General features: G+C 33.4%; 1 protein-coding gene, 1 long non-coding RNA gene and 1 pseudogene across 3 annotated transcripts; 1 reads left to right on the top strand and 2 right to left on the bottom strand.

The window, feature by feature from the left end:
- Positions 1–1,160: 1,160 nt before the first annotated feature.
- On the bottom strand, positions 1,161–3,619 carry LOC145134008 (alpha/beta hydrolase family protein). Its single transcript, XM_079068940.1, has 5 exons — positions 2,663–3,619; positions 2,500–2,584; positions 2,260–2,429; positions 1,782–2,056; positions 1,161–1,548 (listed from the first exon to the last, which is right to left on the bottom strand). Exons 1-5 carry the CDS (start codon positions 3,036–3,038, stop codon positions 1,372–1,374), a joined length of 1,083 nt encoding a protein of 360 aa, XP_078925066.1. The 5' UTR covers positions 3,039–3,619; the 3' UTR covers positions 1,161–1,371.
- Positions 3,620–5,560: 1,941 nt separating this feature from the next.
- On the bottom strand, positions 5,561–6,735 carry LOC145130791 (sufE-like protein 1, chloroplastic/mitochondrial pseudogene; annotated as a pseudogene).
- A 261-nt stretch (positions 6,736–6,996) lies between these two features.
- LOC145129180 (uncharacterized) lies at positions 6,997–8,551 on the top strand. Of its 2 annotated transcripts, XR_013717351.1 has the most exons (4): positions 6,997–7,101; positions 7,208–7,267; positions 7,393–8,237; positions 8,331–8,551. It is a non-coding gene; the product is annotated as an uncharacterized LOC145129180 (long non-coding RNA). The 2 variants fall into 2 exon arrangements; XR_013717350.1 differs by having other exon boundaries at positions 7,393–8,551.
- Positions 8,552–18,799: the final 10,248 nt, after the last annotated feature.

The following is an 18,799-nucleotide window of genomic DNA, read 5'->3' as shown; positions in this document are numbered from 1 at the left end:
AATTCTAGGTTCTCTAAATCATCCTAGGAGGTAAGACACATGAGGAGGTAAGGCAAAGGTGTCTGAGAAAGTGGATCGCCTTATTCGTTGACCTCCCACATATTTAGTTTTTGGTTATGAATATTTCACCTTGTAATATGCCTTCAAACATTCTCTCACATAGTTTCATGGTATGACTAAGAAGCTATATACCTTGATTGTTGCCATAACTATAGGTGTCACATTTGTTCTTACAAATCTGTATCACAATTGTAGATATCCACTCTATGACGCCTATGCATTCATTTAAATAATGTTGAAAAAGGTTTGTTGACCATCACACTTCCACTTCCTCAAGGCAATGCCATACATTAATAGGGATGTGGTATTGGTCTGCAACTTTGTTCCTCCTAATCCTCTATAAAACGCTCTTCACTTTTAATATCCGTGCATAAGCATCATTGTATGTATGTTGTTCACCCTTCGATGCCCTCTCCATTCTCTCCATCTTAAACAATGTTGTCTCGTTAAATAAAGAATGAAAAGTAACTACTCCATCTCCCCCTAAGATTATTATCTTTCACTAGAACTCAACCGTTGGCATCCATAATATAACTGACATTTCATGTGCCCTTTTTCTTCTCTATCTAGATTTTGATAACTTGTAAATTTCATTCTCCCATCCTTTAATATCCAACCTCATATACATCTCTTCTTATGACATATACATCGCTTTGGGCACCAATTTTTGTATCTTTTTTGGCCTCCTGGCATCTTTTATTCGTCCTATCTCTTTTTCCGTATTCATTACACAAGAATGCCCTTATAACGCATTTGTTTTACCTTAACTTGAATTTTGAACTTCCTCATGTCACCACCAAGATCCTTTCAAGTTTGAGGGTAAGTAACTCTGATGACTTTATGACCAAAATAGGCTAAATAGTGACAAAATAATAGTTAAGTGGCTTAGTTTACTCACAAATTCATGATGAAAATAACAATTTGAAATAAAAGGCTAAATATACAAATGTAACAAATCAACAATAAATTCATAGTCCTATAATCATAATCATAAGACTAAATTATGCTTTCAATCCAAGTTGATGAAACAAATAATAGGAACTGAAAGATCGACATTTTATTTGTCATTTGATCTTTAATTTCAGCAATATCCTAGTTAATTTGATTAAAACAAAACCAAAATAATATATCAATTACAAGAGTTACAAAGACTAAATCATTTAAAATCAAATGAAGATAATCAAATTGTTAAAATCAAACCACTCAGCACAACAATATACAAGACAAATCTATTCCTTCCTGTTTTGTATCAACTTTACAGGTTAGTATCTTCTTTGTCTTTTCATGATCGATACCTCACACTTCACAATATCATAAAGGAGACTCCTTCCACTGTAATCTGTTTAACCCGTCTCTAATGGCTCTTCTAAACTCCCCATTGTGGAGAATGAACGATGACACATGTCCACCTGTCACCCATCTCACTTCAGATCCTGGCCAAGCTCTTTGCACCTCCAACACCGAGTGTTTAGGTATGTATCCATCATCCTAACAAACACCAACACCAAAATTTGAATTTACACTAATATAACAGATAAGGGTTCAAGTCTTAACAACCACAGTGTCAAAGTTTCAATTCTAATATGAATTGGGCTCCTTTTGGATATTAGGCTCTTATGTCAACCACCTAATAGGCCACTGTATACCTGTATACCTAATTTACATCTGACATGATGTTTTTTGAGCAGTGTGGGTCAAGTCAGAGGTTATGGGGTACTTACAGTGGCTGCAACAAGAATAACAGCGTCAGGGTTTTTGGGTATGGGGAAACGTGTGACATCTGTGAGAGACAATACGTTTCTCATCCGCTCTCTTACTTCATCAAGTGTCATACCAGCATTATGCACTGAAAGATCATCTCTTAGTGCTTCCCAAGCTGTTGCATGCTTTAATACTCCTTCACAGAATGCCACAACAGCAGAATGCGGGGATAGAAATGGAAATGTAGCAATAGGTGTAGGATGTAATGATCCAACCATGGCAGCATGTACTCCACCTAAACACCATAAACAAACCCTAAAAGATCTTGAAAGCTTTACATTTCTTGATATTTATGTAGAAGAAATTTTCAGAGCTTATGCATTTGGCTACTGTATCGTTTTCACATAAAGTTTTGCCCTTTGGACCTAATTTTTGCATAAAAACAAAGTGATTTGACTCGTTTGCCCTTAAAAGATAGTATTAGAGTTGAAAAGTTACCCATGCTTAGACCACAAACGCCCATTTTACCAAAACCTGCTTCAGAATCCAACCAGTGTAGGAGACTGCGTGCTTCTTCAATGGTAGCTCTTCCTAATAACAGCAAATCACTCACACATAACAATTTTGACCCACTTTGCAGAAATGGGCGTCTTTGTCCATAAAAAGGGCTATACAATTCAAAAAAGAATAAAAGATAAGATGTCGGAAGCTAAAATCAATAATGGAATTGGTTATTACCTCTCAAGAACCATTGTTGCTATATTTTCCTTCAAAAGTGGTCCACCAAGTCGCAACCTTCGCTCAAAACTATGGTCCCCAGTACCTAAAGTTCATAATCAAAGGATTTCAAATCCAATCATCATATCGGAAACAGTAAATCTTATGTTTTAATGGTGTATACCTGCGAGATGAACAACACAAGCCATTTTGTGAGGTGGGACAGATTTTGGGGCAAGAAAAGCAACTCTTGCAATGTGACTCTCAGGAGGCAATGCATTGATAAGTTGTTCATCACAAGGGGTCCTGAAAACACCTTCTTTCAAACAAGCACTTTTGGTTTCCCAAACTGTTTTCCAAACGGGTTGAATCAATCTTGGAGGCCAATTTTGGCCTTCAACTACTGGGAAAATCTGTCGAATCATTCGTTCTAAAAGATCAAGCTTTGTGCCACCCCATCCTCTTGAAAAGAACGGCGTGCTTAGCTTTGTTCTGTGCATGAATGCACCATACACATGGTCCAATACATAGTGAAGCATCCCAATTTTTATAGCCACCATACTCAAAACTTGAAATCAAACCAAGAAACCCTTGAAATTTTGTCAAGATTCAGTTTTTATGAATTTAATTCAACTTGAAAGCAGACCCACCAATCAGAACAGAACACACTTGAATTCACCAAAATATTAGGTTACCAATCAATACACCACAATCTGAGATTCGATTTCGAAGCCTCGTACATTCACCAAAAGATTCGATTTCGTATCAAAACTCGTCAATTTGAAAGAACCCAAGCGAGGAACTAGGCTAAAATTGTGCACTAGGATCCGGAAACGATGGAATAAATGGTTTCGATGGGTCAAGAAGCCAATAAAGAGACCGGTTCATCGAGTTGCTGCGTGGGTTTTAAGGGATTAGGATTAAGCATTGATAAGAGGAAATCAAGAAATGGATTAGGAAAAATATTGGTTGGAAACACCGAAGGGGGACGATGGGAGAAAGAAGGTGGAACCGAGAAAACTGTGGGCGGGGATAAGTAGAATGCCGAGTATATGCTGCTGACGTGACAGCGTGGATAAGGCCTTTTTAACACCCACGTCTCCGTCGCTATCTGATTTCTTGTTTCTGGTCAATTGCGATTAAACCTAACTTCAAAGATTTACAAACGTAACCTAATTCGATCGGTATGAAAACAGCGGAGTTATAGGTGTGTTTGGAACTTTGGATGCGTTGTCAAATGATTATCTTCACATTTGTAGTTAATTATTGTATTCCTTTTAAATAATAATTATCATCAAAATCAATAATCGACTTTCTTATAATAATAAAGACACTGGTGGTCCTAACGGTGTGGGTGGTACGGGTGTACGGTGTCTCCAATCCTAAGTAAAGAGCATAGGGTTGCTATAACATTTACCCCCTAAAAAATAGGAGTGTGCTAAGGCTTCACGGAGTGGGATGCGGTTTGGAACCGCGATGGTGACACGTGGCCAAGGAACACCGCCCCAGGGTGCGGTTAGGTGCGGCCAAGACCGCAGTGCGGTCCTTGAAGACCGTGGTTTGTGATTGGTTGTTGGTGGGTGTGACCGTTGGGGGCATAAATGAATTGATTTATTTATTTATTTATTTATTTTTTCTTTTTTGCCTTTTGAAAGTGTGGCACCACTCCCTTGGTGTGGCAAGAAACCACACTTGTATGGTAAAAAATGACATGACGCTGATTTGGCGGGGGAGGGAGTGAGGTTTCGGTGGCACCACACCCTCCAGCCTAATAAAGACATTGGTGGTCCTAATGGGTGCGGTTTAGCTCCACACGGGATAGATTCCTCGTTGCTTCTCTTTTCTCCTATTCGGCAACGCTAGAAAAAAAAATTATTCTTTTTCAGTTTTTATTAAATAACATATATACTAAAAAATTACAAAAACTATGTATATATTTTTATTTTTTGATTGTCTATAAAAAAATTGTATAAAATATATTAATTTTTTTTTAAAAAAAAATGAAAGATTAAATTTTTTTGGATTTTGAAGAGTCGGAGAAAAATAAGATAGGGCGGAGGTGGTACACAAAAAGTAAAGGGAGAATTTCGTATATATCCTTATTAAGTTTCAAAATATCGTATTTGTCAGGTCTATAATTTAAATATCATATTTACCCATCCTTAACTTTTAAAATATCATATTTATCCAAATTTATTTTTAAAACAATTTTTAAACTGTTTTTATAACTTTTTATATTTTATAATTATATTAATTTATCAAATAAAATTAATTGACCAAATTGCCCTTCATTATTGAAACCCATTTGCAATACATTTGATTGACTGAATTCCTGTCGATACCTGTTAATCATGTTCTTCCTTTCAAACTCCATTGAATTAAAAAGTGTCTCTTGACACTCCTCATTTCTACCTTTCACCCGTGCATGTCCACCATGCTAATATGATACATCTTTGACTTCCAATTCGATTGGTTTATTGTCACTCTTTAGAATCGTTGATATCCTTTGTCTTATACTTCCCAAAACACCATTGTCCATTAATATTAGGGTTCTCAATTTGTGAATAACCATCGGATTTTGAGTCATCAATATTTGAGTTCTCTAACATATTTCTCAAATTTTAAATTAGATTCTAGTTGTTTTAATGGGGCTTTGAATATAGGTGGACGATTCAATCCATTTCTTAGCTTGTAGTCTTTTACTTATAAATAGAGCTGTAAACGAACTAAACGTTCGACGAACAGTTCGTAAACCGTTCGGCGAGATGTTCGTTTACGTTCGCTTATTTAATAAACGAACGAACATGAACAAGATACCTAGTTCGTTTAGTTAAACGAACGAACACGAACAATGCTCCTGTTCGTTCATTTACGTTCCTTTACATTCGTTCACATTCGTTCATTTATGTTTGTTTACGTTCGTTTGTTTATGTTCGTTTGTTTATTTATGATTATTATTATTATTATTATTATTATTATTATTTATACTAATATATACATGTATGTGTATACGCAATAAACTACTACAGTACTAGAATAAAAACTCTTTATTATTTGTTTATGTTTGTTAATATATGTTAGTTTAAGTTTGTTTGACTTTGTGTTCGTTTATGTTCGTTTGTGTTCGTTTATCAACTAAACGAACGAACATAAACGAACACGAACACACTAAATTGCTTAACGAACGAATACGAACATAAAAAGTCAGTTCGTTTAGTTGTTCGTGTTCGTTTGTTGTTCGGTTAAAGTTAAACAAATGAACACGAACAAGCCTCTGTTCGTGATCGTTTGGTTCATTTACAGCCCTACTTATATAGTCAAGACCTTTTTCTATTACTTTCAAAATATTCAAAAACCCATTGTTTCTAGAAGGTGTCAAAATCTGTTACAAACCCAAATGAACAATGAAATATGAGGAAACCCTCAAGATTGCACATGGTGACCAAACAAACCTTGAACCCATAAAATTGCTAAACCTTTGGTCAGTATGGAATCAGAAGAAGCCTCAAAAATCATATTTTTAATACTGGAATCAAAATAAGCTTGTAACTAGACCTAAGAAACACAACATGCAATCTTGTTTTTGTAAGTATTGAATTGGTCTTCAAGGGGTTGAAGATTTTTGCCATAGAATAATAATTGCTCGTATTTGGCTCTTGGATCCTCTATAGATTGAAAGAGAATGACAATTTCTTGTAGCTTTTTAGGGAGTTCTTCGATGGGTAGGAGTGTGTTCCAGTCTAATGAAGATTGGGAGTCGAATTCAGGGGAAAAAGTATGGTGGGTATCGATTGGATTGATACTATTTTGATAGGTAAAACACTTCTTGGGGTAAGGAGTCGATCTACATCTCAGGGTTAGATAATTGGGGATAATTCGATCAATCGAATGTATGGCAAAAGTTTTAATATTGAAGGGCAATATGGTCAGTTAGCCTCTTTTGATAAATTAATATGATTAAAAAGTATAAAAAAACTGATTATAAAAGTCCAAAAAATAAATTTGGGTAATTATGATATTTTAAAATTTAAAAAGGGTAAATATTATATTTAGATTTTAGGTAGGTTAAATACGATATTTTAAAGTTTAATAAGAGTATATATGAAATTCTCGTAAAAGTAAAATGTAAAATATAAGTACACCTTTCGATTTAAAGGGTTCAATCGTAATTTTCTTATAATATTATAATACCAAAATTAGAAAACAGATTATATTACATCAATTAAAACATATTTGTATGCTACTAATTTTCTTCATGTTTTATTGATAATAAAAAAACAAGTTTGTTAAGTATATTATTAATAGATTAAAAGCTCAACTCAAGTCAAAATATTGCATCCAAGCTTTACGTTAAAACAACTTATGTTTTTTAGTAAGAGTGATTATTAGTTTATCTAGCTTCAAAAACATAATTAAAAAAAAATGTTTGAATTAGCATATCCGATGTTTTAATAATTGTTGTCAAGCCGCAATAAGCCCAATAAATACTTCAAATAAGTAATCACAAGCACCCCTATATATAATGACAGTTTGGCAACGAAAAGAGTCGAGAGAAAATCACAATTACACAGACTACCACTCTTACATATCACGTTTAACTGTTCGATGCCAATTGACACTTATGTAAGCTACATCTCCTTTTCCACATTCTCCTATTTCTTCAAAGTGTTGTATTCGGTTTTAGTGTGTGTTATTGATACTTCTGGTGGTTTAATTTCATTTCAATAAGGTTTTGGGATTCTGCTGCCCTAATTCGTCTTTCTCCATGGTGATATCGTATCAATAGAAGGTTTGTTTTAGAGACTACTTTGAGTGAATGTTATATATGATTCAGTTTGTTTATTTTTTTTTTTTTGTAATAAGGCTTTTTGGGATTGTCTATGTTGGTTTGTTTCTAATGGAATTGGGCATCAGGGTCGTGTGTACCTTCATCAGCATCGCTTCGGTCCTCATAAAGCTCTTAAAGGGCTTCGACTCATTAGTAACACTAAAATCAACTTCTATTCCATCATTATATGACATCGGTGATTTTGGGATTCTATTGCCCTAATTCGTCTTTCTCCCTGGTGATATCACACCGCTAGAAGGTTCGTTTTCGAAGGTACTTTGGGTGATTATTCTATCTCATTCAATTTGTTTAAATTTTTCTTTAACAAGGGGGGTGTTTAAATTTTTCTTTAACAAGGGGGTGTTTGGATAGGAAAAAAATAGGGTGTATATTGCTTATTCTCACCATAATAAGCTAACTTTAAGTGTTCGGATAAAATCTTTAAAAATCAGTTTATTGTGTTTGGAATAAGCTAAATAAGCTAATTTTAATAAACATCTCTCCCATTGCTTATTGTTTATTGCTTATTCCCACCACAAATAAACTAATAAGCAATAAGCTAATAAGCTAATCCAAACACCCTAAGGCTTATTGGGGTTATCTATATTGGTTTGTTTGTAACGAATTTGGGTATTTGGCATGTGTCTAACCTTGATCGGCGTCGCTTCGGTCCTCATAAAGCTCTTAAAGGGCTTTGATTCATCAGTAAGAGAAAAAGAAACTTCTATTCCACCATCTTATGTCACGGTGATACATAAGTGATTTGGGTTTTCTTAGTTTTGTTTTCCAGACTGTGGATAAGATGAGGCAAACCCTAATGTTTCTGGATAAGAGAAAAAGAAACTTCTATTCCGTTTTATTTTTTTTTCTAATTTTCATTGCTTTGGTTTTGTTTTCCAGTTTTCAATTGCAACTATTCACTATTAGAAAGGTTAAACATCCATATCGTTTCACTGTTCAATGTCTTCATTCTTTCTTCCTCAATGTATTATCACTAATCATCTATGATTCTTTGTCTACATAGGACTTCCATACCATCTTTTGGGTGCAATCAGCCCTACTATCCATTTTATTGCAAATGATGAAATTGGTATGGCTCCAAAAGCTACCAGGAAGGCTGTTTTTTCCAGTCAGTATTCAAACTAATTCCAATTTTGTTGCTCATCATATAATTTGTACACATATATGTATATATGTATTAACAATTTTGTTTTGTTGGTTATGAAAAAACAATTTTGTCCAAAATTATGGTTTGTGGCCCGCTTCAAACCAAAATTCGTACACAACCTCGTAGGTTAATTCCCACTGTTCAAATCAAACCCTCTACAACTACAGATACTTAAATATCACATTAATTTCTCTTTACCATAACATCTTCTATAATTTTGATGAATTACAAAAGGCTTAATCTCTATAACTTGTTTTTCTTCTTCTTTTTGTAAAATGATTTTTTGTTTTCATCTAAAAATGAACATAAGGGTGTGTTTAGTTGCAGAAAAATTGGCTGTTTTCCAGAAAAATTTTCCAAGAAAAATAAGAATTTTGAAAACGCGTTTAGTTCGTTTATTTTTCTAAATTTTTCATGGAAAATGAAAATTTTCCGTTTTCTAAAATTAAAAAGAAGTTGGAAATTTTTGGAAAACCAATAATCATTGTTTTCTATATTTTTCTAATTCCAAATTTTTTCTAAAATATAAACACACACCCACTCCCACTCCCACCCCATCTACCTCTAGCTACCCCCGCCTTAACACCCCCAACCCACCACACCCCTACCTACCCGCACCCGCACCCGCATCCACTCCCAAGCCCACCCTCACCCCACCCCACCCCCACAAACACACACACACACATACCAACCCCCACAAACACACACACACCCCAACCCCCACAAACACACACACCCACACACACACACCCACAAACACCCACCCACCCCACCCACATCCCCACAAACACACATACACACACACCCACCCACACCCCCACAAACACAAACACAAACACAAACACAAACACATAGAAACATACACACACACACACCCAACACCATTACCACAATCACCGACCTACCATCACCACCACCACAACCCCATCACCATCACCACCACCACCGTCGCCGCCATCACCACCACTGCCATAATTGTCGCCACCATCACCACCGTCTATCACCACCACTTCCACTGCCATGACCACCACCACTGTCGCCATCATCGACAACACCACTTCCCCCCGTCGCAGCCCCTACCACTGCCACGGCCCCTAAACCCACCTTACCACTGCTACCATTTTCTAAAAATGAAAACCGATAGAAAAATACACATCTAAACACGTTTTTTAATTTTCTAAAACTAAAAATGAAAAATGAATAAGTTTTAACTAAACGCGAAGCTGAAAACGGAAAACGAAAATTGAAAAGCGAAAACGAAAAACAGAAAATGAAAACTGTTTTTCCATAACTAAACACAAGCTAAGATTCTTGGAACATGTTTTGAGTTTTAGGGCATTTATGTATTTCTGACTCACCCTTGATATGATTTTTTTTTTAAATTTCCAGCAGACACAACGGAAGAACGAAGTGAAAGACTCAGAAGTCGATAATCTAGTACGACAAGAGATCAAAACCAGAAACCCCTTGAAATTTTGTCAAGATTCAGTTTTTATAAATATACATCAACTTGAAAGCAGACCCAACAATCTGAACACTTGAATTCACCAAAAGATTAGGTTACCAATCAAACACCACAATCTGATATTTGATTTCGAAGCCTCACACATGTTGGATTAGGTGTCTAAGTCCATAACTATAATTGGTATAAACTTGAATTAATAGTAGCAATGTCCTTTTGGGTTGCCTTCAAACCTGACAATGGAATAGGATGACTGTTAGAGAGAGAAGAATGATTTATTAATTTATTACTTGGTTGATAAATTAATTTGAAATCAAAATAAATGATTTAATTAATGTATTATGTGAATAATATATTAATTAGTAATCATATAGTTTAATTAATATTTAATAAGAAATTAACTTGGAGTTAATTTTGGGATTAAAGGAATTAATTGAAACTGCAGGGACTAAAGGTGACAATGTTCAATAGTTGAGCATTGAGCATTCTAGAACCTCCCTTAGAGGAGGGGAGGGGGGACGAAATCTAGATGCTCCTAGGGTTTCCTTGGGCTCTAAGGGTGCCTTGGAAGCCTTAGGGAGGAAGTTAAGGGATTAGGGTTATCTAAGATACACATGCCTTATCCTAAACCTATCTTATCACCTATATAAACCCCTATAGGGTTGGATTTCGTCCCATGCACTCCAAGAAAGGCTTAGAGCCGAATTTTCCACTTCCCTTCTCTCTCTCTCCATAGTAATCCTTGGTTGCTAGGTTTGTTTGTGAGCCATTAGAGGCGCGCCACTTGTGGCGCTTGCTACTAAAGGTCTTTCAAGCAAGGTTTTTAGATTGTTATTACAATATAACAATCAAGGTATGTATTTTAATCCATATTGTGTGAATTTGATTATAATACATAGAACCTAGGTTTCTTCTTTTGTGTTCAAGTTGCATGTTCAATTAGAGAAAACCTAGATCCAATTCAATTAGGGTTGCTTGCACACATAGGATTGTATGTTTTGCTTAAAACCCATCAACACATTCACCAAGAGATTCAATCTCTGATTAAAACTAATCGATTTGAAAGAACCCAAACGGGAAAATCGGCTAAAATTTTGCAATAGGGTTTGGATTCGATGGAATAAATGGTTTTGATGGGTCAAGAAGCCAATAAAAAGACCGATTTATCTAGTTATTGAGTGGGTTTTAAGGGATTAGGATTAAGAATTGAGAAGAAGAAAGCAAGAAATGGATTAGGAAAAATATTAGCTAGAAAAACTGAAGGGGGCGATGGGAGAAAGAAGATGGAATCGAGAAAACTATGGGTGGGGCTAAGTAGAATACATAGTATATGTTGCTGTCGTGACAAGGTGGATAAGGCCTTTTTAACACCTATATATTAGTCTCTATCTGATTTATTGTTTGTGGTCAATTGCGATTAAACCTAACTTCAAAACTTTACAAACCTAACCTATTTCGAAAGGTTTTGAAAACAACATGGTTCAGATGAAGGGAGTTATGAAACACTTGTTGAACTCCACATCAGCTCCATCAAGGAAGAAACAGGGGAAGAAGCTCGGAAGAAGAAGAGAAGGGTGGGTTGCCGAGCGGGGATAAGAAATGAGGAAAGAATAGATGAAGAGGAAAGAGACTCAGTAAGGAAATATCTAGTTACCCTTCCAAGCTCGGCATGTCGAGTTTAAGGGGCAGTTTTCCCCGAGTCCATGTCACCATTGCCAAGGGTGTGCTGAGTCCACTATGTGTAACCTTATAGGTGTGTTTGTAACTTTGGATGCATTGTTAAATTATTATCGTTATTTGTAGTTAATTATTGTATTCTTTTAAGATAATAATTATCATCAATCTCAATAATAGACTTTCTTACATTGTTTTAAAAACCAGATCGGTCGGTTGAATCGATCGGACCAGAAACTGAAGATGAGAGTGGTTCGATAACAACCAGATTTATGTGAATTTTAGACCATATCGAACTGGACAATTTCTTCAAAATCGGGTCGAACCGATATGATAGAATCAGTAAAAAAACCGTTTGAACCACTTCATTGGACTTGAATAGTTGAGTTTCTCTTAACCCGTAAAAAACATCTCATTTCCGAAACAATTTAAACAACTTGATCGATTAGGTTAACTAGAGTACACAACTTGAAGATCGATGCACACCACTTTCACATGTAAGAAAATTGTTGGTGATTTTAGTGTTATCAACATATTTTAGTGTAGTTAGTATCTATTGTATATTATAAAATAAATTTGTCTTGATATAGATAGATTGAATATAATAATAATACAATTTTTAGACGTCCAAGTATTTTAGCTAAAAATCCAATTAACCACTAATAAAATAATATTAATTTTTTAACACAATCCTTGGAAATCAAGTTTATCCAATGCATAGTCAATCCCTTTCTTCCTTAACTCGACATGAATCTCACATTCAACTTCCAAAATTCAAAGAGGGTGTTTAGGATTTCATTTTGAAACTTAAAAAGTATTTTAGACAAAATGACTTATTGACTTATGGTTATAGGAAAATGAGTTTTTAAAAAAGTGTTTGTATTAACTTTTGTGGTAGAGAAAGTAAATAAGCCAGTAAGTTATTTTTAAAAGTGTTTGTCTTAACTTATACATCTTTTAAGGGGTATTTTAGCTTTTATAACCCAAAAAGTCATAAGAAGTTTAGAAAAGTTAGAAATCCTAACTTATTGAAATCTCATTTTTAAGAGTAAATTACACAAATGGTCCCTATGGTTTGGGGTAATTTGCGCACTTGGTCCCTAACTTATTTTTTTAATTCGGAAAGTCCCTACTGTTTGTTTTTGTTATGTGTTTGGTCCCTACTGTTTGTTTTTGTTACGCGCTTGGTCCCTATCGTACCTAAAAAGACTATCATTTAAATAGGAAAAAAACAGTGGGATAGGTAAGGTAAGGTGAGGGGGGTGGGGTTGGGGGTGTGTTTATTTAAATGAATTAAAAAATCATGAGAAAAGTAGTCTTTTTAGGTAAGACAAGGACCAGACGTGTAACAAAAACAAACATTAAGGACCTTCCGAGTTAAAAAAATAAGTTAGGGACCAAATATGTAAATTACCCTAAACCATAGGGACCATTCGTGTAATTTACTCCATTTTTAAAGGGTTGATGAAAAGTTATTTTCACATTGTCAATTTTTTTGACTTATTGACTTTTCAAAAAGTCAATAAGTCAATAAGTTGTTTTTAAATGAAATCCCAAACACCGTCGAAGTCAACATCCTTAAATCTCCGTTCCCTCCCATCGCAGATGTGACCCTTTGTTCCCTCTCCCATTACAAAGCCCACCGCCAAGCATCACCTCCACCCTTTCCTTATCACATACTTTTGACCTCTCGCAACCATCTACAGTTATGCACTCTGTCGCTGCCAGCATCATTACGCAAAATCACAAACACTAGGTACAGTTACCCACCCTTTCTGGTTTGTAATCATATACACACATGGCCTACACTTTTTTTGTTTATCTTTTTTGGATCCTATTATATACACACCAATTAATCATATAATACTTATCTCTAGACTCTATTTTTTCATTATTGTCATATGATAGTCATTTAATTATTTTTTATTCTCTTACTTTATTATCTTGTTTCGATAAAAAGATTTTCTTTCTCAAATATATATATATATATATATATATATATATATATATATATATATATATATATATATATATATATATATATATATAGGGATAATGACTTAAAAGGGAAATATATTTTTTGATTTGTCCATATTTTGACACTGAGTTTTTTTTGTCCACATTTACCCCTTCAAATTGTTAAACTGTACACATTCAGTCCTTATGACCGGCTACTCCAGGTTAGCCGATAAAAATAACTTAATAGGGTAATATATTTATCACTTTGTACACATTTAGTCATTAATATTTTTGTACACATTTAGTCCTTAATATTTTTTTTGTTGCAAAATAAGTCTTTTTTTTTGTTTTTGTACTCATTCAGTACTTATGAATGATTTCTTTAGGTTTCTCTCATGACATCTTATGTGGAACAATCATTAATGAGGTGTTATGCTTATGTCCATCGCAATCGCGACTACTTGGTTGCTTAGGTCATGTGTTCTGAACACCATAACTTCTTCATACAATCTCAGATTTTAACGATCTTTATATCCATGCGTTCGTATTTAAGTCTACTACAACTTTCGTTTAGATTACTCTTGTTAAAAAGTAATATATTTTTATTTACAATCTTTATATCCATACGTTTTTTATAAATGCATGTAAGGATGTTTTTTTATTAAATCGTAAGTAAAAATATACTACATTTTAACGGGAGTAATCTTAACGAAAATTGTAGTAGACTCAAAAAACGGACACATAGGTATACAGATCGTTAAAATTTGATATCGTATGAAGAAGTTACGACATTCAAAACACAAGACCTAAGCCAAACCACAAGACCTACGCAACCAAACAGTCAAGATAAACATCAACAACCCCAAACACCTCATCAATGATCGTCTCACATAATATGTCGTTAGAAAAACCTAAATAAATTATTCATAAATACTAATGAGTACAAAAACAAAATAAAAAAACTTATTTTGAAACAAAAAAATATTAAGGACTAAATGTGTACAAAAATATTAAAGACTAAATGTGTACAAAATGAGAAATATATTACCCTATTAAGTCATTTTTCCCGGCTAACCTGGAGTAACCGGTCATAAGGACTGAATGTATACAGTTTAACAAGTTTAAGGAGTAAATGTGGACGAAAAAAAACTCAGTGACCAAATGTGTACAAATCAAAAAATATATTACCCTTTTAAGTCATTATCCCATATATATATATATATATATATATATATATATATATATATATACACACACACACACAAATTTATTATTTATTTACTATTTATTATAACTTTTTTTTTTGGGAAAAAATAGATGATAAATTACTCAAATTTATTATTTATTTGCTATTTATACACACATATTTATATTATAAAAAAACATCATAAATGGTCCTTGTGGTTACCCAAAATCTGAAGTTTAGTCCCCGTGGTTTAAAAACCTCATAGATGGTCCATGTGCTTTCAAAACTTTTGACTATTGGTCCTTATTGCTAACTCCGTTAAGTTTTGTCCGTTAACTGAAGGGTATTTACGTCATTTCACTATCACAGGGACCATTTATGATGGTTTTTCTTAGTTAAAAAAAAAGAAATATATTATTTAATTTCCTCTCTCTCTCTCTCTCGACTAAATCTTCATCTTGTTCTGTAACTTCTTTTATTTAACGTATACACATATAAAATTAAGAAAATTGATGTAGTATGTTAGCTGCTGAATCTTTTGGAGTATTTCTTCCACCGAAGAAGAAGGTTGTGGTATCTTTGTGTGTGTATCGACATTCTGGACCATTTTGATAATATCCCAACTTGCACCAGTATTTTTTGGATTTAGCATCAAAATAACTCCTCAACGATCTTGTACTGATGAACAATTAGATATGACAGTACTAAACTGAATTTATAAGGCAAAATTTGTTGATATATTGATTTGGCATATGAACCCAAAATTGGGTTTGGTTCAGTCAAATCGGGGGTTGTAGGGGTTCTGGAGATGGAGTCCAAATTCGATGTAGGATTTTTATTATGGGATAAATCAGTTAAATGATCTTATAGTTGAATCGATTTAGAAATCTCTCGTTGTCTCTCTCTCAGAATTTCCATTCAGGTGAGTGCAAATACAAGAACAGACGGAGCTTCAGAAAACCCTTGAAGGAATACCAACTGTCGGCCCCGGTGAAGAACATAACAGAACAAACACACAATTGGCGTCGCTACAACGATCGCTGGAGCTACAGATGTCGCCGTGGCTGTTGTCCGACTCACAAACCAGAGCAACGGAAGTCTGCACGTCTGTTTGTGTTCGTCTCCTCAATTTGGCATTAGAAGACCCTTTTGCGAAAGGAATCCGTGTAACTGGAAATGAGAATGAGATACGAGGTAGTGTTGCATTGTTAGTATTATTGTCGGGACATGCTACAGGGACACAGTCGACGATTTTGAGCTTTGTGGAATCGGAAAAGTCGTAGGAAGTGATGGGCATGTCATCGGAGTGAGACCCACAATGGGATTCTGGAGTAGAAGTTTGAGTAAATGTAGTAATGGTGGATGGATTAGCGATTATTTTGTTTTCTAGATGATGATATGGATCATCTCCGATGGCTCTGGGAGATATGTTAGGAGAGTGTAGGGCTGAAACAAAGGCTGAAGAAGATGAAGAGTTATATGAAGATGAGGATGAGATTGATGAAGCAGAAACAATGTCGTCGGTCGATATTTCTTTTCTAGGGTTATGTGTTGAAGTCGATATCTTGATTGTAAGGTTCACGGCTGAGAAGTCTCTAGAACCCTTCTTCGATAATGGTTCTAATTCTTGTTCTTCATTCATGTTCAAACCTCAAACAATAGCTTCTCGAAAATCTCGCTGGGTTTCGAGAAAGACGAAACAAAATACCTTCAACTGTTGAGAAATTACGATCATATTCAAGAAATCATAACTCGATGTAATCGATTTTAAGATTCAGAATCATGTGTGTGTGTGAAGCGAAAACCCACAAAAGCAAATATGTGATTCAAATTTTGTGTTCTTGAGTGCGTGTATGTTGAAGAACAAACCCAAAAATCTGCATTCTCGGCTTTATTGGTTTTTGATTTTGTGTTATTGGGGTGTTACAAAGAGATATGTTTGTATGATAAATCTGAACCCATATCTTCATAGGGTTCGTCCCAAGATCTTCATCTCAATGGGTTGAGAGAGAGAGAGAGAGAGAGAGAGAGAGAGAGAGAGAGAGAGAGAGAGAGAGAGAGAGAGAGAGAGAGAGAGAGAGAAGAGAGAGAGAGAGAGAGAGAGAGAGAGAGAGAGAGAGAGAGAGAGAGAGAGAGAGAGAGAGAAGAGAGAGAGAGAGAGAGAGAGAGACTTTACATATTATTATTTTTTTAAAGAAGACAAAACATCATAAATGGTCCCTATGGTAGTGAAATGACGTAAATGCCCTTCAGTTAACGGACAAAACTTAACGGAGTTAACAATAGGGACCAATCGTCAAAAGTTTTGAAAGCACAGGGACCATCTATGAGGTTTTTAAACCATAGGGACTAAACTTCAGATTTTGGATAACCACAGGGACCATTTATGATGTTTATATATATATATATATATATATATATATATATATATTATTTATTTACCGTTTTGGATTAGCCAATGTATAATCGAAAATGAATAAAATGTCAAAAGACAACATTAAATATTATATTCGGACAAAACGTCAAACTTTTTAAATTGTTTTACAGTTTTTTATGGGATAATGTCATAAAAAGCCTTAAGTTTGGCAGAAAATGTCGGTTTTACCCTTCGGCAGATTTTTTGTTCGTTTATACCGCAAACTTGTCATTTTTTTGCCGGTTTTGCCCTTTTTATCTGCAATAGCAGGTTTCCAGGTTACCATGAATTATTTTTTGCGAAAAAACCCTTAAGTTTACAAATATTTTGCAAAAAAACCCTTAAGATTATAAACATATAAAATATAAATATATATTCAAATTTTGATAAAACTAAATAATTTTTTTAAAAATTAAATGTCAAAAGTTTATATCAAAACTAATATAAGTTTTATTGAACTTATATTATGAAACCAAAATTGAAATATATTTTTAGCTTTACATACGGTAAATTTTATATTGGTTTGATATAAACCTTTTATATTTAAATTTTAAAAAAGTTACATAGTTTTATTAAAATTTGAATATATTTCTTAATTAATACTTCAACTTTTCAAAGCAAAACTAAAAAACGTCTGATAGTTAATAATTAAGTATGCTAAAATAGTTAAACATATGAATAATATGACATCAATTACATTCAATTAATTTTTTTAAAAGGAAAAAAAAATATTTTATATGTTTAAAAGGTTTGTATTTCAGAAATAATAATGTATCATATTTTTTATATGTTAAAATACATAATAATATTATCATATATTTTTTATAAAAATATTATAAACATTTTAAGCATCAAAAATAAACATAAACATTTTAAACATATGAAATATAAATATATTTGTCTAATTTATTATATAAATATATTTACTTTTATAAAAAAATATGATAGTTTATTATTTCTAAAATACAAACATTTTAAACATATAAAATATTTTTATTTTCCTTTTTAAAAAATTAATTGAATGTAACTAATGTCATATTATTCATATGTTTAACTGTTTTAACGACGTTTTTTTAATGTTTCTTTGAAAAATTTAAGTATTAATTAATAAATATATTCAAATTTTGATAAAACTATGTAACTTTTTTAAAATTTAAATATAAAAACTTTATATCGAACCAATATAAAATTTACCGTACGTAAAGCTAAAAATATGTTTCAGTAGAAAACTATTTAGTTTTTTATCAAATTTTGAATATATATTTATAATTTATATGTTTATAATCTTAAGGTTTTTTTTGCAAAATATTTGTAAACTTAAGGGTTTTTTCGTAAAAAAATAATTCATGGTAACCTGGAAACCTGCTATTGCAGGTAAAAAGGGCAAAACCGACAAAAAAATGACAAGTTTGCGGTATAAACGAACAAAAAATCTGCCGAAGGGTAAAACCGACATTTTCTGCCAAACTTAAGGTTTTTTATGACATTATCCCTTTTTTTATTAATATCTGTTTCATGCTTTTTAATTTTGTTTTACATCTTTCAAGTTTTCTTTAAATATTTTTGTAATATTTTAAATGTATAAGACCTTAACCATTAAAAAGTTTGAAAGCACAATTTATTATAGA

The sequence above is a fragment of the Lactuca virosa genome, chromosome 8, assembly GCF_052849685.1.
Source record: "Lactuca virosa cultivar CGN04683 chromosome 8, Lactuca_virosa_CGN04683_v6, whole genome shotgun sequence".
NCBI classification, from domain to species: Eukaryota; Viridiplantae; Streptophyta; class Magnoliopsida; order Asterales; family Asteraceae; genus Lactuca; species Lactuca virosa.
This window is presented reverse-complemented; position numbering and strand designations above follow the sequence as displayed.